The sequence below is a fragment of the Ptychodera flava genome, chromosome 7 (assembly GCF_041260155.1).
Source record: "Ptychodera flava strain L36383 chromosome 7, AS_Pfla_20210202, whole genome shotgun sequence".
Taxonomy (NCBI): Eukaryota; Metazoa; Hemichordata; class Enteropneusta; family Ptychoderidae; genus Ptychodera; species Ptychodera flava.
The window spans coordinates 35,510,622-35,537,743 of record NC_091934.1 but is presented as its reverse complement, the minus strand read 5'-3'; the positions used below and the strand labels follow the sequence as shown (position 1 = coordinate 35,537,743).

At 36.8% G+C, this 27,122-nt stretch overlaps 1 protein-coding gene across 2 annotated transcripts; it reads left to right on the top strand.

Moving 5' to 3' along the window:
- The first annotated feature begins 8,636 nt into the window (after nt 1-8,636).
- Nucleotides 8,637-23,844, top strand: LOC139137414 (eukaryotic translation initiation factor 4 gamma 3-like). 2 transcript variants are annotated; one of them, XM_070705479.1, is made up of 13 exons: nt 8,637-10,085; nt 14,109-14,351; nt 14,838-15,040; nt 15,232-15,404; nt 16,108-16,243; nt 16,738-16,910; nt 17,162-17,366; nt 19,094-19,192; nt 19,404-19,550; nt 21,343-21,424; nt 21,718-21,864; nt 23,289-23,344; nt 23,603-23,844. In XM_070705479.1, the coding sequence occupies exons 1-5, from the start codon at nt 8,649-8,651 to the stop codon at nt 16,212-16,214; spliced, it is 2,163 nt and encodes a 720-aa protein (XP_070561580.1). In that variant the 5' UTR covers nt 8,637-8,648; the 3' UTR covers nt 16,215-16,243; nt 16,738-16,910; nt 17,162-17,366; nt 19,094-19,192; nt 19,404-19,550; nt 21,343-21,424; nt 21,718-21,864; nt 23,289-23,344; nt 23,603-23,844. The 2 variants fall into 2 exon arrangements, with proteins under 2 accessions (XP_070561580.1, XP_070561581.1); XM_070705480.1 differs by having other exon boundaries at nt 8,639-10,085; nt 23,289-23,825.
- The last annotated feature ends 3,278 nt before the right edge of the window (nt 23,845-27,122 follow it).

Here is a 27,122-nt window from a genome sequence, read left to right as displayed (position 1 = left end):
CAGTATCTCTGTACAGTACCCCTTTCTCAATACAGATTTAGCCTTATAGTGCTTTATAGATTGCCCAAGGCTCCAAAAATAAAAGAAAGTGAGTTTGTGTTATTTCATTTGAATGTTTACGTTCCAGTTTTCAGTGGAAAAAATCGATCGGCTTTTTCTCGTATCTGTGTAGAATGTAAATCAACGTGAGAAAGATACGGTAGAGCAGTTACCAGTTCATCTCTCTCTCTCTCTCTCTCTCTCTCTCTCTCTCTCTCTCTCTCTCTCTCTCTCTCTCTCTCTCTCTCTCTCTCGTCCAGCATACCATTTTCAATGGTGTTATTTTATTTTATTTTATCGACATAAACACAGTCCCTTCACGAGGGGCTGTGACATGTACCGGTTCGCGTTCATCTCCTTGCGGTCGCTTTTTTTCATTCCTGCCGTGTTTCATATCATACACACTGAACTTGAGTTGCTAGGCCTAAATGTTTGCGGTCTTATAATAACGTGAATAGAAGGATACAAGTTAGATGGAAGCATTGATGGTGAAGTGATAGTGAAATTCAAGCAATATACGTTGGCAGTCTTTCGTCTACAGGACGTGTGATGAACGCGAAACTCACATTGGCAAACCAGTAGCTGTGGAAACGCAGCTATCTGTTGGCGGGGTAGCGGGGATCGCTATGCGGGTCAAAGGTCAACCCCGTGTGGAAACGCAGCTATCTGTTGGCGGGGTAGCGGGGATCGCTGCGTTTCCACAGCTAGCAAACCAGCTATACTCGTAGCAGCAACCGCGTACGCCAAAACAAATTCCTAGTGACAAGTTTAATATTTGAAAGTCGAAATCAAAACGGCGACAACAGTGAAAAGATGAAAGCGTCGATACGACATTTTTGTGAAATGCAGAGGCCGAGAGGAACTCTGTTACTGCTATCGCTTCTTCCTAATGAAACTTACAGGCAAATTACCTCGTCCGTAAAATGAAATAAACAGCAATACTGAGCTATCATAAACGTATGAAAGACGTCCATTCTGCAAGTGAAATTCCACCATTCAGAAAGTTGCAATGTAAACACGATTGAGTGATGGTGTCGAATGCGCAAAATCCACGCACTCTCCGTAATTTTTAACATTGCTCGGGTAGGGAGAGAAAGTTTACAACCCTTTTCAGAATTAGAGCGCGAAGCCACTGCAGTGAACTGCAATAAAACTGCTTACACTAATTAGTTTCAGCTGTAGCCGTGGCCACTTTGGTGTTGAACAAGGCTACTTGATAAAGACCAAAAAGTCTGCTTGTACAAAGGCAAAACTAGCTCTGTCTGAGGCTCGAGTTGTAAATGAGAGTTTACGATTGGCACCCTGTGTTCAAGATTAAGATACAATGTAACATTACCATGCACTGGTCCATGTACAAATCTTTTTTATTTCAACTTCCCCAGACAAACTGTCTGCATGGGACATACAATGTTGTCGACTTTGCCAGCTGGCTACAGCTGAAACTAATTAGTGTGAGCAGTTTTATTGCAGTTCACTGCAGTGGCTTCGCGCTCTAATTCTGAAAAGGGTTGTAATTTGCTCCTTGGCATTTAATATTTGACTTGACCTCCAATTTTCAATTCACACGGTGTCCTGATGTTTCAAACAAAAAAGTTCATCGTCTCTGTCATCTTGAACATGACATATATAACCCTTTCTTTACGGCTCGCTAGCTACTCTCAGTCGAAGACATTAACTACGTATTAGAATACTGATTATTTCAAGGCCAAAATTTGCATCGTCACTATGGAGACTAGCGGTTTGTTTCTGAGTAAAACAGACTGAATTCCGAGAACGCGGCAACTATTATCTAAACGCTGCCAATCACAGGATTTGTCAGCTACGTGAAATTTGTTAACTTTGATACATTTATCTGTCAATCATTACTGAATGCATCAAAACACGGATAGCCGTTCCGGGGTCATGAACATTTACAAATGAACAACAACTCTGTAGCGGATCGATACTTTTTGACAAAATGAATGGGCCGAGGCCCGAATGGTGTCCTACATTGCCCATTCCGTATGTCTTCATTGTTTTGCAAGATTGTGAAATTGTCGATAGCTGTTCGTAATATTTTTTTATTTGTTTCGTATTTTTATGTAGCCTGATGTTCAAATAGGACTCTAAATGTTGTATAACGTAACCATGCGAACATCATCTTTATTTTAACGCACGACTTTTGAAGACTTCGTATAGCCAATTCATGATGTTTGAACTAATAGTGTTCCCGCTGGTGTGGGATATAAAAGCTAGGCTTTACCGCGGTTATTTTTTTATTATTTCGTGTAATGCACTTATCAGTGTTTTCCACGGGGACAGGTGTGCTGGGAAATTGATCGAACATCGTATTCCGGCAACTGGAAATTTGATCGCTACGGTACGCCCAACAGGCCGGGGATTTGACAATGTCCCAAAATAGTATGTTTTGTTTACTATATTTACATTATACTTGAAATGTTCCGTTCAGTTCATCTTCGGCATGCAGATTGTAGCATCGGAATGGATCGATTTTCGTGCAACAATATGATACAATATTGCAATAATGCTCGTCTAGTGAGTGTTCTCCCGCTAAATTTAGCATAACGGTGTCGGGCCTGACAATAACGACAACACAATGACTTCACTAGTTCTATATTTCAACCGATTTGGAATTTACGTGTACACAAATGTAAATAGTACAGCCCTTAATTCTCTGTTTTCTTGGCTTTCATTTTCATTTGTAGCGTTCAAAACACACGGTTCACGAAGAGTGAGATTCTTAAGTCAAGCTCATTTACATGTTTAATTAATATCAGTAATTAGGCTATGTATCAATATTCAGTGCATCGATTTAAATTGGTCCTTTGCCTTTTGCTGATCATATCTAGTGTTAGTTGCAGTAAAAGGTTCATATCTATGACGTTTTAATCAATAGATCATTTGCATATTTAATGAAACTTTAATAAGGAAGTGTATCAAAATGCATTTGATTGGACTTCTTGGGGTACATTGGTTATACGTACTGATATATTTATTCATACTAAAAATATGATGACCATGTAACGCTGATTTAAAACTTGTATCTAATGAAATTCTGTACTTGGGCTATATGTTGAAAGTGAATGTGATATTTGTAACTTAATTTGATATGACTTCTAAGCTTCAGCAGCTATACTAACTTTAAGTCATGCTTGAAGTTTATGAGTATGTCATTTTATAATAAGCTCATTTACACATTTGATGCCTATAAGATAGGCCATGAACAAAACTTAATGAAGTAAATTTGATCCAAGGTTCATTTAACATATATGCTTTCACTTAATGAGCATGCTATGAGTCCTCTTACTTACATTTTGCAATATTTTTTGGAATACATTTTTGAAAGTTTGATGAGTTTCCCATATCATAATTAGTTCATTCGCATATATTTGCATACATTTGAAATGTATATCCTTTTTTCTCTCCACAGATTTCTAAAGGGCTGTCCATAATTAATAACCAATCACAGCCTGTGGCATTCACCTCTAGGGAGCACAGAAACGATAGTGAAAGATGTCAACTTTCAATCATACCAAAATTCACTTATTTTGACCTGATCATGTCATTGCTCCTGCACAATTTGAAATGCATAACAGTCCGACAAAACAACCCATCTTGAATCATTCATGTCACAACTCAATTAATTCCAAAGTTGCACTTCAAAAGTTTAACTTTATCTTACTTTATTGTAATTGTTGTGTAAATTCCTGAGTTTGTTCTTTGTCATTGTATAGTGTAATTTGAAAAATGCACATTGTTTGTTCATTTTATTAAAACTGATTGTCTTGCTTCATTTACTCTAGTAAAAGAGTTATTAATGCTCATGTGTCATGTAATCACTGTCAATGGAAATATTTTGGTATTCCATTATTTATATACGCGCGTGTAACTTCAGAGACCCCATGCTTGCTTTTATATCATAGGAACGCATAACCTATTTTTTTTGTAAATTTTTCTAGTGACAAATTCTATTATTCAATTAATCTTGCATTTTTCAACTATTTCGGCGTGGGCTACTTAAGTTTTACTTTGATTCTATCTCTAAAATAAGTCACTGTATCAAATATATATTGTGAAATATTTGTGCATGTTGCTTTCTCATACTGAATTCTCATAGAGAAAACAGAAAAGTATCAGGAATTTGTCATCCTTTTCATATGAAATGCAGATTTCATAATGGTACACTTTCCCTTAGCAAACATCAAGATATCTCTGATTTATTAAATTATGGCACTCGAAGGATGCGCCGAAAAATATGAAACATCCTGATATCTCTGATATATATGCCTTGTATATTAAAGTCATGCACCTGAAGGGCATGCTAAAAATGTCTGATATATTACAGTAATGAGCTTGAAGAGCACGCTGAAATTATTGAACATACAGATATCTCTGATGTATGTATGCTTGATATGTTAAAGTTGGGCGTGCTGAAAAATATTACTGATTACTAAAGTTACGCGCCCAAAGGGCGCGCCGAAAAATACAACTGAATGATGAAATTTGTGGCCGACACTAGCATTTTAGGCAATGATGAGCCTGTGTCAAAATTCAAAAACACTCTGACCCCCCCTATTGGGCATTTCAAAAACATACTGACCCCCCTATTGGGCATTTCTAAAGCATGGTGACGCCCCTATCACCAAAGTCAAAAACAGGGGACCCCCCCATGAATCCACCGCCCCCCAGGCTGAAGAAACTGACCAGTCCCTTAGGTGCCATATAGCTAAATGTTGCAATATCGCAAATTACTCATAAAAACAAGTGTGTAATTTAAAAAGAAAAGCAGATGAGATCACATTTGTAGATTAAATCGACATTACTATATACCATCCAATTATCCCAAATTAGTTCCAATCGTGTTTAACCAATAATGGGCTTAGAATGCATCCTTGCCTGACACCTGATGGACGATCAAAATATTCTGAAGTCACCTTACCAGCTCTTACACATGATTTGATCGTACTATATATGGACTGCAATATCATAAAACATAAGTAAAGTCGGTGTAGAGTTTTCTGAATGCCCCATTCTAGCTGGATTATTCCAAATAAAAAGTTTTTGGCTGACGCTCGTAGTGACGGTTAGGTAATGTTTTGAGAAAAAATAGTGAATCTTGTCTTGGTTTGCCATAATTAGCAAAATTCATCAAGAACAGTCTGAATCAAAAATATCATTAATTAGTATTTGGCTGAAATGAAATGGTACAATTCTTGTACTGCAACATTCATATCATTGTGTCATCGAATTATGGGGCATATAGTTGTCCTTGATCAAGTCCCTCACTTTTTGTATGCCAAATCGTGAAATCATATTCAATGTTCAAGATATATATACATATAAGCTGATATGAAAATGCAAAATGTCTTTCATAATTATCGTGTATCTGATACATAGCACTTCCAACTTTGGGCAAGTCGTTCCTGTTAAATATCACTAATTGGTTAAGTTCATAAATATGCACATTACCAAATAAATAGCTAACAGGAAAGCATTAAAAGTCGTTCAATTAAGTTATATCATTGACGTATTTGTACATATAGTAAGTTTTATCTAGTTTGGTCACGTCGTTTAATTGAATGTCCCTATTTGGCAATTAAATATGCAAATCTCCAATTAGCTGATGTAAAAATGCATATCGTTGACTGACTAGTGTCATTGTCTCATCAAGATGCATAGTTTTGTCAGGTTTGGTTGAATTTCACTTCCAGTTTCATGTGCCAAACTGGAACGGCTGTTTTATATGAACTGAAACATGGCCATCTCTCTTACAAACTGTTAAATCAAGGTTATACCAGAGCAAGACTTGTCTCTACATTCAAACGCTCTTTTGGCAGGTATCGCAAGCTGGTAGATAAATACAATATCTCTCTTCGACAAATGATCACTGATGGCATCGGTGACATGGGGCCTTAGTTAGTGACCACTACCTATCTGACTTACAGATTGATATATGGCGGGTGCCACATGTGGGGCAGGATGCGCTTACTATTTTCGAAACACCTGACATCACTTCTTGGTCTTCTGGCCAGAGGTCCATATATCTTTCTTTCATGAATATGACTTTGTTTGTGTACCGTCTATTTACTGTCTGTTCTGTGCTATATTGTGTCTATGTTTACAACTATTGTCTTACAATTTTTGACGTAGTGTTGCGATTATTTGATGCGGCTTAAGATAATATTTGTCTTCAAAAGCTCATGTAAATGGGATATACGTAAATTATTTATGTATCCCGTAAGCAAAAAAATAAAAAAATAACCCTTCCCTAACAGTTGTGGTCTTTGTTCCACGATAAACAATTTTGTACACTTAGAACACGTAACAATATCAGATAGAAACATAAAAACTACATACTATCAAAAGGAATTTCTTGACGAATTCAATTAGGGACTGGTCAGTTTCTTCAGCCTGCGGGCCGGTGGATTCATGGGGGGGGTCGCCCTGTTTTTGACTTTGGTGATAGGGGTTCACCATGATTTTGAAATGCCCAATGGGGGGGGTCAGTGTGTTTTGAATTTTGACACAGGCTCATCATTGCCTAAAATGCTAGTGTCAGCCACAAATTTCATCGTATCATTCAGTTGTATTTTTCGGCGCGCTCTTCGGGCGCGTAACTTTAATAATCAGTCATATTTTTCTGCACGCCCAACTTTAACATATCAAGCATACATACATCAGAGATATCTGTATGTTCAATATTATTCAGCGTGCTCTTCAAGCTCCTTACTGTAATATATCAGACATTTTTAGCATGCCCTTCAGATGCATGACTTTAATATACAAGGCATATATATCATAGATATAAGGGTGTTTCATATTTTTCGGCGCGCCCTTCGGGCGCCATACTTTAATAAATCAGAGATATCTTGATGTTTGCTAAGTGAAAGTGTACCATTATGAAATCTGCATTTCATATGAAAAGGATGACAAATTCCTGATACTTTTCTGTTCTCTCTATGAGTATTCAGTATGAGAAAGCAACATGCACAAATATTTCACAATATATATTTGATACAGTGACTTATTTTAGAGATAGAAAAATGACAAGATATCTTTCCTTCTCATTGATGCAATTATTTTCCTTTGTGTCACAGGTTTTCTGTAGAAAGATACTTTTGTATGAACAAAATAACAGTTAAAAAATGAAGTTTTTGTCATAATTAGCTGTGTTTTTATGGTTTCAATGTTACAAGAAAAGGTCCTCTCAGACACTGTACACATCAGATTCGGCTAAAAAAGCTCTCTATGGCTCCTCAGGAGATTTATTGGATAGTTGGCAAGTCTTAACACCCATCAAAGTTTTTGATTTACTGCTTTTTCCTCTTTGATATTAATGATTGACATCCATTTCTGTACAACAGTTCAGGACATCTGGTTAAGCATAGAAAGTGTGAAATACATTCACAGCTCATTCAAAATACAGCTCATTCAAAATATACTGTATTCAAACTTTAAGATTGACACTTTGAAATTCCTATCTTACAACTGACATGTCAACAATTTCATTAAAACATAGAATGACTATTTAAAATATAAATATATGTAAAATGTAAAATATAATATATAATATATACGTATATATACACACATATATAATATATATATATATATATATATATATATATATATATATATATATATATATATATATATATATATATATATATATAATATATATACAATTTATGTCCACCTTTTGTTTTACCTTTGTCGCGCGCCGGGGGGGGGGGTTCACCCTGTTTTCGAAATTTGGAATAGGGGGTCACCCTGTTTTCAAAATTTGGAATAGGGGAGGTCAGCCACTTTTTGACGTCGGAGAAAAATAATCCACCGCCCCCAAGGCCGAAGAAACTGACCAGTCCCTTACTTCTATAAAAATGACCAGACGAAGCTCATAACCGATACTCTGTCAGCGAAAATTAGCCCTTCTGTCACAGTTTGGCTTGTGTTCCATGATGCACATTTTATACACTTTGGAGGGCGATGCGAAAACAGATACTAGGAAACCATCAGGCACATATCAAAGGCAATTTTTCGATGAATTCATTTACTTCCATATATCATAGCAGTGACTTGTATTCCGTGACTCCTATTTTTGAACCCTTTGCAAGATGTTTGGAAAACAGAAACTATCAAAATACATCCTATCAAAGGGAATTTCTTGATGGATACAATTTCTTCTATCAAAATGAATAGATAAAGCTCATAACTGATATTCTGTGAGCGAAAATTGGACCTTCCATCATAGTTATGGCTTGTGTTCCATGATGGACATTTTTGTCCACTTTGGAACACGACTGGAGCAAAGTTCATATTCTACGTCTAGTTTTCCCTTTGCATTCAAAGATTATGAGTTCAACCTTTTCTTTGACTTCTTTTTGATTGACACTGTTATTTATGGCCCACTATTGCCATACGAACTTGACATCTCAAAGAGAAGGTGATACTTTGACCCGACAACCTGATCTACGGTTTAATAATATTACTACACGGTTTTATTAAACGCATTGCGCGCAAGTACCAGGAAGTTCCAGGCCTGAGTTCCGAGTACCGGTGTGGTCGACTGATATCTGTTGGACTTTTAACTGGGCCCCACCAACACAAAGATGGCGTCGGCTGATTCCGATGACGATGATCACAAGTCTCTGAAGGAGGAAATGCTTACATGTCAACTGTGTTTCGAAGTTTATAAGACACCCAAACTCCTGTCCTGTCAACATAGCTTTTGTGAGCATTGTCTTGAACGGTGGGTACAGACAAACCATGGTATATTGGTCTGTCCTTGTTGTCGACAACACGTCAGTTTGCCTGTAGGAGGCGTAAAGGGATTGCCAACGAACAGAGTCATCTCTCACTTCTTCGACTACATCGATCGTTCGAAGAGGAAAGCTGCTGAAAGCCAAGGTGTACCATGTGAAACGTGTTCAAGTAACAACACGGCCGACAATCGGTGTATAGAATGTTTTCAATATCTGTGTGGCCGCTGTAGCATCGTCCACGGCAAGGTCAGGAAGACACGGAAACACAGACTTATGCCTGTAGGCGAATTCGAGAAAGAAAGACTCACAAATCCGACCATTGAACAACCTGAAACATATTGTGAGAAGCACAGCGACATAGCTATTGATGTGTTCTGTAAAACGTGTGAAATATGCGTGTGCTTAAAATGCGCATTGACTGAACACCCGAATCCAACACATCAATACGTGTCCGTAGACGAGGTTGCCATCAAAGCGAAAAAGGACTTCAGAGAATTTGTACAGCAACTCCACCAAGACAGAATACGAACAGCAGATGCACGAAATGCTGTCGAAAACGAACTTCTACAGCTTGAGAAAAATCTGAAAACAGGAATGGAAAAAATAGACAATCATGCCGATAAAATCATACAAAATGTCCGGGAAATGCAAAAGAAAACCAAGGCAACCTACAAAAAAGCTTTCGACATAAAAAACGAAGTTTTGAAAAGTCAAATCCAAAATTTGGAGAGAAGAGAAAAGTCCTTGAGTAACACCCGTGAATTTGCAGAGATGCAAATAAACTATGCAAGTTCTGCACAGTTTCTTGTTTGGAAAGATGAAATGAAACAACAAGTTCAAAATATCTTGTCAACAAAAGTGAACACAAACTTGGAAGAAAGCAGTTGCTTGGATTTCAAAGTAGATGCGAGTCCTGCCGTTGACGAATTCGGTCAAGTCCAAACTTCATCTGCCGTGGGCCACATGAGTGAACTTAGTGGATTATTTGCCGAAAATCTCACAGTCGGAGAAGAACACACTTTGAACATTTGGAAGAAAGACAGCAAAGGATTTGATGATGCAGCTGGGCCATATGAAGAAGCCAATGCCGAAGATAACGTCAGTGGCGCAGTTCACAGCAGAGTACTGCAAGTTGAGAATTCAACTGTGAATGCGAGCTTGTGTGATGGTACGGTGGAAATTCCCTCCGAAGGAAATTATCAATTGAAGGCATCAGTGTGTGGTCAACAAACATCCAGAACACCAAAATTTATGAGACTTTGTGCTGCAGGAAGTTCTACAGTGGTAAGAATGCAACATTGAAATGTCAGAGGACTGGTAGCTGTTCATTTTTTTCACAGTTTGTGTTTATGTCAATCGCAATGTCTTCTGCTTCCAAATCATATTGAAAGATGAACTATTGAGCTTGTCAAAACAGCGGCGTTTACACGTGTTAAATGCACTGCTATTGTTTACATCTGAATGCTAGTCTAATAGAAATGTACACATTGGCTCATTTATAGTTTGTACTGAGTCATAATAGTCCAAGTTTGATTATTAGAGGAAAAGAATAAAAATACATTGCAGCACGGGTACACCTTTCAATAAGTCAAGAAATATACCGTCTCAAAACATCATTTTAAATTATTTAGCTTTGTAATAAACTGAAACACAACAAAAACTAAATGAGCGAAACCCAAAATATATGACCGGATATTAATGCTATAGCAACAGTTTTGATGCTAATCTGCCGAATACACCAAAGAAATGCCATTCATCGAATACATGTATCAACAGGGCAGTAACACTTTTCACCTGTCTTTCAAAATTGTTTTTAAGTGCTAGTATTATGAAAAAATAGAGACACACTGCCTCGAAAATAACAATATGTTGACGGGACTATAATTTGCCTGTTACACATATTGTCGCTTTTCTGTCGCTTTTAGAGGGATGCCTCAGTTTGCAAAAATCTCTATGAAAGCCAGCCTATAAACTAGCCTTAAAATGTTTAATTTTATGAGTAGGGAGTTTGTAAGTCCTGACTTTACATCTGTAGGGACTTTCTGTCACTTCATTTGTGATTTATACATCAAATGGCTTCACATTGCTTTCAAAAGGAGAATTGATAATGAATGCAATAGAAATCCTTACATTTTAAATTATCCTAGAAAGTCCTGGAAAAGTCCTCTTCAAAATGAAGTTAGGTCCTGGAAAATCATGGAAATTTGATAATCTGCGAACAGTTTTCAACACATGACAAGATAAGCAGTTGTGATATTGTACAAATGACTTGTGTAATCATACTTTGTAAAAAATGATATCTGAAAAATGGTATTTTTTACCTAAAAAGCCATTGAAAATTGCTGAAAAGTCCTTGAACGTCGGTGCATTTTAAGTGACTTTTAGTGTACGGACCCTGTGTATCAAAGCAGTAAGAAGGGTGACAGTGGAAATGTTACTCGGGTTCTCAAATCATTTACCAATATTCTCCAGCCTTAGCAAAATCACAGTATGGCATGGCGTGATTTTGTATTGGAAGTTGATAATGGATATGGAACTTCAAAAGGAATTACAATTTCAATAGCTAACAGAACAGCGCCCTTAGTGTCATTTCACATGTATGATGTTCCGAAATGCATAAACACGCTTGGTTTTGCTTTAGTTCTCAAACAGCCCTTAAATGCTTTCATATTCACATTGAACTTTATCACACTTATAGTTTTCTTCAGGTTTCTCACGGAGAGGGGGGTGTGTTAATATTGCCCTGTGGTTGAAATTTTCCGGGGAGGGAGTGAGATTTGGTTCTGATTGATGGGGACTATTATAAATTATGCTAATGTAAGTTATGCAAGTGAAGATTCTGTAGTGGAATACTGCATCAACTGTACGATCTTACATTGTAAACAATGCAACTATAAATACTCTCTCTGTATAAATCATAATCTCAAACCTCATTGTAAAATGGCAACATGTCGTGCATTTATTATTATTTGAAGGGGGATTTTGACTAGATGGGAGACAATTTGCGCAGTCGTGCATCATGGTGCATCATTCTGTAAAATCACATGCATTTTGAATATTTTCCTTCCAGAAACTGTATAGAAAGGTGACTGGCATTCTGAATAAGTTGACACCACAGAAGTTCCAGACTTTAACTCAGCAGGTTTTAGATCTTCCAATTGACACAGAAGATAGGCTCAAAGGTGTCGTTGATCTGGTCTTTGAAAAAGCCATCAGTGAACCTCAATTCAGTGTAGTCTATGCAAACATGTGCAGATGCCTCATGTCGGTGAGTTCTTATTCACTTCTACAATTGTGCAGTTGCTCACACAGTATTTTTTTCAGAAATCTGTAGAGATGGACGACATATAACTGCAGCATTTCTGGCTGTTATATTAGTTAAGGTCTTGGGAAAGGCTATGGCGACAAGTAAAATGTAACCCCAACAAGCAAACAAAGGGAAATACCCTTTTCTGCTACTTTAAATCTTTCACACACTTATTAAAGCTGCATTCGCAAACACCTTTTGGAGGGGTTGGGAGTGTGGGAAAATGCCCCAAAAGTGCTCTGATTTTTTTTAAATGATTCCCCCTAATAAACTTGAAACATCTTCAAATGCCCCTTCTGATAATAATTTGAAATCCCTCCTCAAAATAAAACTGGCCTGATTTTCGAATAGACAAAATCTTTTGGTGTGTTTGTGTTTATTTGTAAACATTTTGAATCAACTACCTAAATTTTGATACAATTTTGTTACTTGTTACAGATGAAAGTACCTACAGATGATGGAAAGGGCAATGTGAATTTCCGTAAACTGTTGCTCAATAAATGTCAGAAGGAGTTTGAGAAAGACATAGATGAAGATGATGAGATCGAAGCCAAGAAGAAAGCGATGGAAGAAGCTGAAACAGTATGTCATGATTTGTCATCTTTTTAATTTTCATTTTCTTGTTGTACATGGGAGGGAGCCCACAAAGATTAGGTACTGTTACTGTTTTCACAATCATTACTCAGACGTGCTGTGATTATAAGTGTTGGAACCTACAACAGTAAGGATATGCTGTAATGTACTTTCTCACATATTTCACAACATAGTCTTGCACGGCAGATCAAATTCAGATCTGTTATTCAAATATGCCTTAACATTTTAAGGTTTTTGCTTCAAATCAGATGCGGCAGTCTCGTCGAACCAAGAGATGGAGTGCTTCACAATGATGACTTGTAAAACTTGATAGGTCAGAAATCTTTTTGATTGCACTCTCCTTGGCAAGAAGATGACAAAGGCTAAGTAAGTATGACACGAAGATAATGACTACTTTACAATTGTTTCACCAATTATTTATTTTGTCATATTTTTTGATTTATTGTTTAACAGAAAGAAGAAGAAGAAAAGAGAAAGGAAGAGTATGATTCATACGAAACGAAGATGAGGAGGCGGTTTTTTGGCAACATCAGGTTTATCGGTGAACTCTTCAAGCTGAAGATGCTGACACAGCCAATCATGCATACCTGTGTGGTCAAACTTCTCAAATGGCATGATCATGAATCTCTTGAGTGTCTTTCTGGACTTCTTTTGACCATTGGAAAAGACTTGGATCATGAAAAAGCAAAGGTACAACCAGTGCCTTGTGCACCTCTACTTTGTTCTGTTTGGTGCAAGCATATATAACCCATGCCTACTGTATGATAGTCCAGTCGTACTGCACTTAGTGGTGTGGTATCTATTTGCTCAATGATAGGTATGATAACATCGTGTCTTGTCTAATTATTAACTTAAGTACTAGTTGCAGGTTTGCATCTCATACTTCTTTATTGCAGCCAATAGTTGATAAGGTCTTTGCCCAGATGGACAGAATTGTCAAGTCCAAGAAATACTCAGCCAGGGTTCGCTTTCTGCTTCAAGATGTCATTGAACTCAGAGGGGTACGTATAGTCATACATGTAACACACACATCCCCTTCTAACTAGAAAATCTATTTGCAGAAATTGAAACGCTTTTAACACACTGTGAAAGAGATATAATCATTACCCCTTTTATGATTATTTTGTGGGATTTGATTATTTTAATTTTGTGAATGAGTAGGTTGCGAGCCTGATTGAACATTCATAAGACATATAATATCATGACACCGGTAATTTTCATAATGTTGAAGAGTTGATTATCTTAGTAACAGACATGCAACTTGATGATAAATGGAAGTTCTGTTTTCACTATAATTACGTTATTGATATATGTGGTTTGGAATATCATGTACAATATAATAATATCAAAATAATATCACTAATAATTCTGATTTCTGTTATTCACTCTGTTTGCTTCCTGTACAGAGCAACTGGGTTCCAAGACGAGATGAAAACAACCCCAAGACAATTGAGCAGATTCATAAAGAAACCAAACTTACACAGGAACAGCAACTACTCTTCCTTCAACAACAATGTCTCCCTCAGTCAAACAAAAGAGTCAGGGGGAGGGGCGACCGAGGACAGGGACAAGCAGACGACGGCTGGAGTATGGTTTCCAGTACAAGAAGCAGACCTTGTTTTGATCCCAATAAATTCAAACTCGTCAAGGTAAGATGGCAGTTTATGAAATACATGATGGTTGTAGTAAATATTTGCAATCCGTTGGCAACTTAAATGTTAAGAATCTCCCTTTGTTGACTGAAAAACTGTTTAAAACATTTTTCTTATCTAGACCTTTCATGTGATGTTTAATATTGATGACTTGAATAACTTAGTGGATATCATATATCTATTTGAGTATTTTTCCTAGTTACTAATTATATAGTCCTTTATGATACATAGGCAGTACAACCAAACTTGCATATTTATTTTAAGTAGTTGATACCTCGCCCATGTTTAATCTTGGTAATTTGGCACACTGTATTCTTATTTGGTTGCACCTGATCCTTAATTGTTCCATCGTATTCTCTGATAGATTTCCTTGCCTCGAGGTTAGCATATGTAATCTTCATACTATTCACGACATTCAAATGTTCATGAAAACTGTCACAAATAGAAACAAAAAGTTAATTTACACATTGTCTTTATGTACAGAAAACTGTTTATGAAAACATTCAACTTGGTCCAGGCAGTAGGCCAGGTGGCGTGTTTGGTGGCTGGGGACGTAGCAGCAGTGGAGGCACTGGTAGCAAGTCACAGCAGGAACAACAAGAAGCCATACATACTCCTACCAACAGATTCCTGGCTCTTGCATCCGAAGAAACACAGGTGTACGACATATCAAGGCGAGGATCAAGGTAACTTCTCATAACAGAGTACTTAGATGTAGTTCTAGGGATTGATCAGGTTTCTGTATACATGATAACAAGTACTTGAAGTTGCTTGTCCCTTTTAGCTCAGAATTCAGTGTATTATTGATTTCACATTTTAAATATGAAGAGAAACAACCGCATCTAACTTGGCATGACAAACCGTTTTTTGACATCAGGGAGCTGGGACGAGGACGTGACAACAAGGGAAGCAGACAGCTGAGCGGACTAAGACGATCGTCATCAAGGGAAAGTGCTCGTGATGGAAGAAATAGGGAGAGAGAAGAAGCGATTGCAATTCCAAAGAATTTGTCATCTTCTCAAGCTTTGGCAGAGAGAGGCAAAGACAGAGGTGAGATACAAGTAAGACTGATCTAAGTATTTTATTTTTATTTCTTCACCTTAGTTATCAGAGGAGATATTTCTACAGTTGCTTTGCCAGAACGTGGCATTTTCAACCCTGTTAAGAAGAACATTCGAGTATTTCATGCACAAAAAGTTTGAGGTCGCAAAAATATTTGTCTGATTCAAATGAAGTTTGCATTGCCCAAATTAGACAAATGAGCTTGAAAAACGTGAAAATAGTCAAAAGTTAATAACTCAAGAACCGCTTTTTGATTGCTTTGAAAATTAGTATGAAAGTACCTTAGGTGGACCTTATATAATTTTATGTATATCGTGAAGATATCTTGAAATCTATCTTGTTGCTGAAGTTTTTGGACACTTCCTCATTTTATTATTCTTCTCTGAAACCACCAGCCCAATTGCTCTCAAATTGGGTTGAATGTTTGCAAGGGTATTACCCCTCTGATTTGCTAAAATTACGACAAAATTGGCACAATTACCCTTTTGGAGGAATTTTGTCATTTTAGCTTTAGTTTTTTCTGATTGATCATTCATATATTAAATCATCCTTTGGGTTCTTTGGGTCCATATTCCACCTCATGCCGCTACATCATCAACTATTTGCCAACAACTCCATGCCAACGACCAATTACCTGACCTGGCCGCACATAAAAGCTACAGCGTCATTGGCGGTATTTTTTGCATTGCAGCCAGGAAACTAGAACTTGGGGTACAACTCATGTGCCGGCAGAACCCAAAAATGTTGGCAATGAAATGTCCGAGGATGCCATGGAGAAGAAATGCAAGGCGATATTAGAAGAATTTATGCATCTCAGAGACACTAGGGTAAATGTTAGATCTATATTTAGCGAAGTTTCAGCAATTTTCCTGCCAAATTTATCTATCAAGACATCAACACGCATGGACAAACATGATACATACAGGCTTTTTCAGGGAATCGGAGGGCGAAAGAGACATATAGATAATTCAAAGATTGCCTCAGTTGTGGAGCTGAAAATCTCTAGCTCAAGTTTCATTCATTAAGGCAATTATCAGACTGTCTGATGATCACAGTGATGCATGAAACTTGGATGAAAAAATGTTATTACTGTTTTTGGAGTATTAGATAGGTCTACCGATGTGCCTGTTCATCCAGATTTTTATATCTTTTGGAAGATTCTCTCTATCTCTCTCTCTCTGCAACAATCTATGACATCATATTTATATGAAAATTTTAGAGAATAATTTTAGATTAAAACGTTAGAATACTGATGTCCATGATCTAACTTAATCTTATTTTTTAAGGCATTGTTATTTATGAAGATTTTTTGTCGTCACAGGAAGTGCAAACTTGTATTGCTGAACTGAGGTCACCATCTATGTTGTACATATTTGTGAGGATCGCTGTTGAGCAGTCCCTAGAGAGAAATGTATCCACAAGACAGGCATGTGGTACACTCATGTATGACCTGATCAGGGAGGGACTTATGGAGAAGCAACAATACATTAAAGGGTAAATGGAAATTATGATCACCTGTTTTCCAAGTCATGAGACCTGGAAAGATACATCAGACAGACAGTCATAATGCTGCTTTTGTTTAGGAGTTTGACAGGGTGCAAATATTGTAGATGTTGGGAAAGTATTTGAAGATATAACAGCATATGCGTGCCTTATATTCATGTACAGTACACTTATTTTCCAAGCATAAAAAACACAGCCGTCTTCCCAGATTCTGTACTTTGAATTGATTGCTCTGTTTTCAGGTTTGCAGAGATTCTTAAATTTGCTGAAGACATTGTAATGGATATTCGAAATTTCTGGACCTACATGGGTGAATTTATAGCTCCATTGGTGTTGAGTGGTAAAATACCAATGAATATATTGCAAGATATTTCAAGGCCACTGCATGGCATTGGAAAAGCTGGCCTCCTTACTGCCGAAGTGCTATTAGTGGCTTCCAAAATCATAGTAAGTGTTAGTCTTTTGTAATACCATACCCACTGAAAGTAGACAGTTCATAGTCACTATGACACTGCATACCTATCCAAGTTGGACACTGGTGACAGTGTGTTTTGTACACGCTATTGACTGTTCTATTTACAGTATCTATGCCTTTTGTAGCCTTCAAGCGCTTGCAGAACTCATGCTGTTTGCCAGATTCTTTAAAGTGAATATGCATAAGTATGGTGTGCATCATACAACCATTATTGCTATTGGACCGCCAAACGATTGATAAGAATGCCTTTTAAACCACCTGGGCTAATCAGTTTTTACTGTCAGTGGGACCAATATAAGTCAACACAATAACTCTTTTGTCACTGATAATATCAGATTGCATATCTACACGTGTCCTTGCATGGAATGAAAATTTAGACAACAAGCATTGTGCTGCATGTGTCGTTCAAAATGGGCTTGTGAATGCCAGTTAAGATACATGAGCGCTTTTGACCGCGATGCCTTTTCTAGATGACCGGGTGCCGTATGTTGTGAGTTCGAATCCGATTAAGAATTTACTGAATTTATACTCTCTGTATTTTCCTTCGATATTCTTTTCATAGTAAGCCACGGCTAATCTACACAAAAGTTCTATTTTGTGTTCACAATTCTCAGCGTTGTTGTGTCCTCTTTTGTCATAGCTATGATTACTGTACATGCATTTCATTTAGATACAAACTACTTATCATGTAAACCATAGTTAGACAAAATAACGTTGGCATCCCTGTCACTCAAGTCGATAAGTGATTGTCAGTGTAAAACGAAATGCGATGTAAAAAACAGTTGCTGTTTGTAAATTTTCGTGTAATTTCCCTGTTCACAGTAACTGCTGCGATTTCAGTATTCAGGTCTGAGTACCATAATCGATTTCCGTGTAATTTGTCATGAATCTTATTCTGCAAATTTTGTTTACAAAAAATTAAACTTGTTCCAAACCACATTTTCGTGTAGCGTTTACTGACTTCTGTTTCCTGTTGACTGTTTTGACAGCACTCGTGTAGACATGCAAGTTGATATGATAAGTTACCAACTATTTATTGTGTTGACTATTATTGGCCCCTCTGACGGTGAAAACTGATTAGTGCGAGCAGTTTAAATGCCGCTCGTACGTATCAATCGCCCAATCGTCGATAGCAATAACGGCCGTATGAAAAAACTGAGAGGAATCTTTATTGAAACAAAAGTCAAACTATCTTGCCTACAAATTTGCAAAATTTACGTTTTGTCCTTGATGTGTTCCATAAGCTTACCTAGGCACACTGTATATGCGTATCATATACATATACCTTGAGCTAGATTATGCTAGAAGTGACAGTACAGTTTTATTCCAATGAAACATTTACAGTCAGATGAAATGTCAATTATATGCCTATTATAAACAAAATGTTTGAAAATCTTCATAACTTACCGTGAACTTCTCTAAGTGTCAGTTTTGAGTCCAAAGATATGCGGTACCTCTATGATAAGTGAGGGAGATTTTAAAATATCTCCCAAACTATGATTTAGCAAGAACGTTGACTTTCTGTGTATAGGTATGTAACAGGAATGTTGTAAGTATTTGGAAGCCCATGCTATGACCAACCTAGAGTGAAAATGTTGATGTTTGCTGAACAATGGCTCGTCACATGATACTTGCTTCTTATTGGTGTGAGAATGGCCTTGCTAACAATTTCTTATCCAATCTGTTCATATTTTGACAGGGTGAGGCTAGAATAGCAGAACTTTGGCACAATTCTGGGCTAGAATGGAGTAGTCTTCTACCAGCTGGTGGAGATGTCAATAAATTTTTGGAAAGAAAGGTGAGAAATCAAATTTCTTTTTTTCCCAAATAATTTATGATATTACTTACCATGGATGAATTGTCACAAGAAAAAAATGATCACTCAGTGGATTTTCATGAGACTTTTGCATCCTGGTTTTACGATGCATCCATCAGTTTGGTGGAACTCTGTAACACCCAACTTTATCCCAGAAGTATAACTTTAGAGTTTTAAACTATTTGTTTTGTAGGGTTTGTTATTTACCGCCCCAAATTCACGTAGAACCGGCAGTCAAACTGCTACTGAGGGAATGCCAATCAGCAAGATTCAAGGACACTTAGAACATTTACTGCACAGAGACAGAGCTTCAAATAGCGAGGTATTTGACTGGATTGATGTAAGTTTGTATTTTTTGTATTAATAATGACATCCACAGCTGGGGTGATTTACGGAAAACTATTAAAAAATACAGACACTGAGTTAAAAACAAAAACATCTTCAACAAAAACTTAGAAACAAGTTTTAAAATATTTTTGAAACCCTCTAAAGTTACGGAAAAGACCTATGTAATTGTAGTCGTTTAAAAGCAAACGAAAGAGTGTCTCGGAATTCTAGAGTCACGAACACAATTGACTCTACCGAATGGCACATGAAACAAAGCCGTATGCCGAGTTAAAAACCTTGGCACATGAAGACCAAACTTAACACTAAACTATGTATTAATGCATTTGTATAAATATATTATCCAAAATAGCCCTTGATTTTAATGACTCTAAATTGTAAATATTGCATAATAAGTTAATGTCATCACTGTAAAAACCAGTAATTCTTTTATGAAGAAATATAAAAAATTATGTTGTACTCTTTCAATTCTGTCAGAGTTATGTTTAATAATTCCAGATAACATTAGCATATTCAAGTTTAGACCTTACCATGGTATAATTCAACAATTTTAAAAGTGCTCACTGTTAATAAAAATCCAAGAGCTTCTCTCTCATCCTGAATCATGCTTTTTACATTGTCACAAAATCTCTATCGTTGGTCAATAATTACAAGGAGATCTCTCATGCTATTAACTCTACTCAATGCATGGTATCGTGTTTATAAGGGACAATACGGATAAGGACATTTCTTTTCAATGAAACAGTAAGGACCTTGCATTTGGTAGGATTAAGAGTCAATAACCAAGTGTCAGACCAGCTGATGATTCTGTTGATATCAGATCGTAGAGTTAAAGAGTCGTTATACGAATCAATAGTACGATAAATCTTCATGTCATCGGCATAAAGTAACGAATCTGACACGAGATTGTCATAGATGTTATTAGTGAGAAGAAGAAATAAAAGCGGACCAAGATGCGATCCCTAAGGAACGCAAGAAACAACAGTTGTCCATTCAGGAAAGACATTATTTTACAATCACTCTGTTTAGCCTATTTTGAAGATGTAAATTGAACAATTTAAGATAGTTGCCCTGGACACCAAAAGAAGTCGACTCATGAAGTAATAATTTATGATTACTATTATCGAATGCCTTAGCAAAATTAGTACATATAATATCACATTTTTATTTGCGGTAAATTGCTGAGAGGAGATCTTTGAATTAGAGATACAAAAGCTACCTGGAAAAACAGCCATGCTGATTGGCAGATATGGCATTAGAAACATGGTGTGAAAGTCATCTGTGAACTATCTTTCCAAAGTTTTTAGACAGACCAGGTAAAATGGAAATCGGCCGGTAATTTTCAGCTTTTGAACGATTTCCTTGGCACGTTTCCATATATCAGGAAAAAATCCCCTCTTGAATAAGATGATAATTGGAATAGCGAGTTCATTTGCACATTCCTCAAAAATATACTGGGAATGCCATCATATCCAATAGCTTTATTGGTGTTAACGCAAAGCAATTTTCCCAACACTTTCCATATCAATAATAATAAAAAATTGGTCATCAATTAGAATGGCGACGTTGGGAATATCATCAGCAATATTGTTTTTGAAAACTGAATTGAAAAATTAATAGCTTGACTACAAGTTGAGATACTGTTTTTAGAAGCATCTTTATACACCAGGCAATGAAGACATGTACTTCTGAAGTGTCTTTTTTCCGATTCGTGCTTAGAAGTTACTTGCAGAATTATACGATGAAACCCAGTTCTTCATTTTTTGTTCAATTTTTCTTGTTGACAGGCCAATGTAGTAAAATGTAGAAGAAAAGACAGTGATTTTATTCGTGCCTTGATGACAGCAGTGTGCCAAAGTGCAGTGTCAGGTGAGTTGATGCAAAAAGCCGCTAGACAGAGCTTTAAGTCCTAGATCTGCACAATGTTTATGTCTGAATGTGTATACGTAAAAGATTTATTCTTCAGTCATTATTTACCTTGATTGTATAATGCCAGGTCTAAACTTGTCATGCATAACGTAAGTTTGCACAATTCAAAATATAGCTCACAGCCAATTTGCTTTGTTACATAACCAATATGGTGCACAGCGAGTTCGTTTTGCTGTGTGACGCAAGCATTTTAAGTCTTCTTACATTTGCATTTGGTATTCTTTGCATCACAGGAGAAGGAAGTTCCTATCGCTGTGAAATCAATGAAGTCAAAAACAGAGCGGCAGTCCTACAGAAATATTTCGATAATGATGACAAGCTAGAATTACAAGCTTTGTATGCGTTACAAGCCTTAAATTATAGATTAGATAGTCCACCAAGTAAGTAAAATCACATCCTATTCTTTATACTGTGCTTTCACGTGTCTTGAACAAGTCATTTCAACATCAGAAGCTAGGTACAGAGATCTTATATATCAAGTTTGACTGAAACACTGTTGGAAGCTTTATGCTAATAGAAAAGGGAGATTGTTTTTCAATCTGCAGCAGAATTGCATGAAGGTAGGAAAGGAGATTTCTGTCATTTCATTATGTCTTCAATCTATTTATAGGACCTCAGCATATATTTATAAGACAATTTCTTGTAAATAATATTTGTCTATTTCTGTGCAAAGTTTAAAGTACGTATGTGGTTTGAAAGTGAAAGGCAAACGTTTGCTCGAACTTGCATTGATGAGACCTTCACATTTTCTGTTTCCAAACCAAGGACAAAAATTAGAACTAGAGAAACAAATTACCTATCATTTGCTAATGAAATTATTGATATGTCCCTTGTGAGATAGGATTTTCAAAGTGTCAATTTTTAAAGTTTGAATACAGCATTTTGAATAAGCTGTGAATGTATTCCACACTTTCCATGCATAACCAGATGTCCAGAACTGTTGTACATAAATGAATGCCTGATTATTATTATAAAAGAAAGAAAAGCAATAATCAAAAACTTTGTTAGATTTTTAGACTTGCCAGGCATCCAATTACATTTCCTGAGAAGCCATTGGGAGTTACTTTTATAAGTTGTAGCCAAAACTGATGTACGCAATCCAGTGTCTGAGAGGATCTATTGTTTTCACATTGAAACCATGAAAACACAGCTAATAATGACAAAAACGGCCTTTTGATAACTATTATTTTAGTAATGAAAAAACACCCTTTTACAGAAAACCTTGACACAAAGGAAAATAGTTGAATCAATGAGAACGAAAATAACTTGTCATTTTCCTCTTTCTAAAGTATGTCACTTTATGAAAGCTGTTGTAAAATATTAGTGCATTTTGCTTTTTTATTCAGACTTCTCAAAGAGAAAAATATGAACTGCAGATTTCATAATGATTACTACACTTTGCAAAACAGACTTTCAATTTGCAGACATCAGACATTTCTGACATATATCTGTGAAAAATTAAAGTAATACGCCCAAAGGGCGCGCAAAAAATATTAAACATTCAGATATCTCTGATATATGTCTGATATTTGAAAGTCATGCGGCTGAAGGGCGCACTGAAAAATTGTGTGATTATTAAAGTTACACCCTCCATGAATCCCCGCCCCTGAAGAACTTGACCGGTCCCTAAGATAAAAAATTCATACTCAAGGAGCTTTAATATGAGCGCCTCTTAAGTTGTAGACCTGAAAAGTATTGTAGAAAATTGAGAGTCCGAATATCTGTCCCCGAGGTGCATTCTTCCTTCAAAGAAGCTCTATTAAATGTAGACCATACCCCTTTTGTATGTTACCTTCCTTCACAGGTTTACTGCGTATATTTTTTGATAAGCTTTATGATGAAGACGTGATCTCAGAAGAGGTTTTCTTTGCATGGGAGAAAGTGATGATCCGAATGAACAGCTTGGGAAACGTGTTGCACTCAAGTCAGTCGCTGCATTCCTGACATGGCTACGAGAAGCTGATGATGATTCTGCCGAATAGGATTATGAAAGACTCTACGTGTGAGAATTCGAAAAAGACTCCAAAAATACTTTAGAAAGGAAAATAAAAGAGGAACAATGTATTGTGCCTGAGCTACGTGCATTCTTAACATGATGAAGACGTGATCTCAGAAGAGGCTTTCTATGAATAGGAGAAAAGTGATGATCCGAATGAACAACTAGGGAAACGTGTTGCACTCAAGTCAGTCACTGCATTCTTCACATGGCTGCGAGAAGCTGATGATGGAACTACATTCTTCGCGTGGCTATGAAAATCTGATGATTCTGACCAATGTTAATAAAAAGGACTTTACTTATAAGAATGCAAAAAAAACCCAACCTAAAATACTTTTATAAAGCGAAAATTAAAGAGATGCAAATGTACAGTGCGTGGTGCCAGGTTGCCAGAGTGGTGATGCAGACTTTGAAAAAATCACCATCAAAGCTGAGCTGACAGATGGTTTCTGAGATGCAAGGATTTCATTTCTTCAGTAACAATCTGCATGAACTTTAACCTTTGAATCCCAATGGACACCTGGAATTTGAGAAAATCAAGACAGAATATTTTTTGTGACAAAAACCTAAGGATTGCTAGTTAGAACAAAAGTAAACTCTGAAAACAAGTGTGCAAATGTACTCTCAAAAATTTTAATGAAAAAATTACGTAAATTATAGAAAATTTAATAAAATCCAAGTGATAGTTTCTGACTACAACACCAATCAACTTATTTTTCACATTTGAAATTGTGTTGATGCATGTTATATTGAAATTGTTGATGCATGTTATAAACTTGTCTGTACGTAAAGATTTACTTTTTTTCTAATCTTTTCTCGTTTTGTTTTTCTTTTGAGGTGACATTTTGACTTACGAGCAGCCTAAGTCAATTTGGTTGGGGAGAGTTTTCCCTTGCTGCTCAAAATAATTATTAGTTCCAGAGACCAGCTCTGGAACTGTTAGTTTTTGCTCACTTTCCTTCTTTCTTTCTTTCTTTCTTTCTTTCTTTCTTTCTTTCTTTCTTTCTTTCTCTATTTCCGGTATTACTATCATAGAACATGCTATACACAAATTTTACCTTAATTACCCAGAATGCATTGCGACACGCTTATGACGTCATCGCTCAGCTCTGGACAGGTGTTACGGGCATTTCTTGCGTGTTTATTTATTTATTTGTTATTCTCCATTGCTCGACTATCATATTGCGTTCAGCTATTAATAATTCTAGCTTTCTTTCGCTTTGTTTTTTGTTGCTTTTTGATTTTATTTTTCTCTAAATACTCGCCGTACGAGGCGCTATACTGTTTCGCCCGAATGCTCATGAGATAACAATGGCGGATTTCGCTCGCATAGAGAGAAATTAATAGGCTTTTTGTAGGTTTACAAGCGCGGCTGGGCACATCGTGTACCTAGGCGAGGTGGGTGTGCTCGAAAACGAAGATCAATGCAAAATTTGGATTCAAAATCGGCTGTTTTGGCGGAGAAACTGCCCGCCGTATTTCTGAGGAGCCACCAGCGGTTTTTCCTATATCAGTCTACGAGGCCGTTTAACGCCGGTAACACACAGCTCTGTCACCGCAAGGGCATGCGTTGGCTGCACATTAAAGCAGCTCAACTTTCCAAGATCAAACGGTCAGTATCTTGTGAAAACAGCGACATTGCAATGAAAATTGTTTTAGTCTGTGCTTTTAATAAAATGACAATGCATGTGGCCTCGGTTTTCAATTTTAACGGCCTAGGTCCGATCGTGGATGTAAAAAATAGATCCATGGTCCGATGTTTCCTCTCGTCTGATCATCGTCGTAAACCATGTGCCTCTTTACGGCAACAACTCAGCGCTACCCGTCAAGCGATTGATTTGTTTGCGTAGGTCAGCGGAGCGAAAATTATTGATCTAGCTCGCGACAATGTCGTCTGATATACATTTCCGTGCGTTGTCGCCCCCGTATGTATCTGTTGCGTTTTTACCGTACATGTAGGCATTTGTAATCTGTGGACTGCCTTGCTTTTAGTTGTATTATGGTGTTTTACTGCTAGCAGCCCTAACTATAGGTACGTGCTTGAACATTAAAATCCAAAGCACTCTTTCATTCTGCACCTATCTTTGTCACACATTCTCTTGTTTCTTCCGCTGCTCTGGTCTCTGGAACTTCGCTTTTGCTTGCAAATGCTTTCTAGTTTTATTTCAATGTCACCTGGTGAACTGTGCTACACATGCAGTCTGCTGTTGATTTTAAAAGAATAAAGAAACCACAGACTGTATATTGAGTGGAGAATCACGTCTTCAGAAAAGATGAAAGCTTCGAAAATAAAACTAACAAGTGCGCAAATGTATTACTATTTCACAGTGGAAACTTGTTTAACAGAAAGCAAGGCATCTTGCCGGCTTCTGAAAATTGAATAAAGACACGAAAGAAATGATCAATTTATAACAGTTGGTGTGCTTGTCATTTGTTGATGGTTTTCTTGCAGAACACACAGAGATGTGACTTCAGTAATATAGGGTTATTAACATAATTATTTATATCGGAGTAAATTGCATAGTGGAGGTAATGTTTGCGATGCAAATCTTGGTAGTCCCCATGAACAAAGTCCACGGGACTTAAAAACTTGGTTATGTCCGTGCGTGTGAGTGCATGTGTTCATCCATATTTCTCCCAGTGATTTCATTCAAACTTGGTACAAGAATTACTCCCTATGTCATACATTATGCACCTCGCTTCATTTTGTGAGACGATCTAGTATGATCGTTTTCATCAATGGTTGCCAAATTCATTGACAATCACTTGTTTTGCTTTACACCTTTCTAGTTGAATTCAATAAGAGAAGTGAAGGCCTAGCATTTGCAGAATGCCCTTCTTGTACACCCAATCACCTGATGCAATGCACACAGTGGTACATATGAAGAAATTGTAGTGACTGTCCTGCACGATTTTTCCACACACAAGTTTTTGGCTGACCATCATTCACCGTGTGTCTCGGTGATGGTTAAATAATATTTTAGAAAAAAGTGAATCTTGCCTTGTTTTGCCATGATTGTTTTCATGGAACTCAGAAAGGGTCAAAAGTTAGTGTCCTGTAACAGCAAAAGTTATCAGACTTAGACAAAAAACATTGCTACGGTGATAGAATGAAGGAACTACCTTTTCCATAATTCTAGAATGGGATAAAACCCATGAAAGATAATTGTTGTACTGAAATAAAGTTTGAAGTTAAGGTAGTATGTGCCTTGAAAGTGATTAAACTTTTGCTCAAACTTTGCAGAATTAGACTTTCAACCATTCTCTTACCAAATCGACAATAAAAATCGGGGGTCATTGTGCAAAGTTTGGAACCAACGAAACAATGTAGCCAACATTTTGGGTATTTGATATTCAAAATGGTCGCCATAGCTGTGTTAACTCAATGTCTCAATAGATATCTTCTCACATGTTTTCAATATAAATAAATTGTTTCTCTCTGTGGTTCTGCCAGCCTACAATATGGCTTCAATTGGGGTTGAAAATAAGTGACAAGTCTTGAGTATTAGCAACAATACATGTAGAGTTTTGTCACTGCTCTCAAATGTAAACTTCTTTTGAAATCTGAAGACCATTGCATTTTGAAATAAAAGATGTTTCCAAATTAATAATTGCTGATTATCAAAAAATTATGTGTTCTGC

Bases quoted from the DNA above. Each gene is read 5' to 3' on its own strand.
- LOC139137414 (XM_070705479.1), top strand. From the start codon at position 8,649: ATGGCGTCGGCTGATTCCGATGACGATGATCACAAGTCTCTGAAGGAG. The intron at 15,041-15,231 runs GTAACTTCTCAT...TTTTGACATCAG, and splicing joins ATATCAAGGCGAGGATCAAG to GGAGCTGGGACGAGGACGTG. The intron at 15,405-16,107 runs GTGAGATACAAG...TTTGCATTGCAG, and splicing joins AGAGAGAGGCAAAGACAGAG to CCAGGAAACTAGAACTTGGG.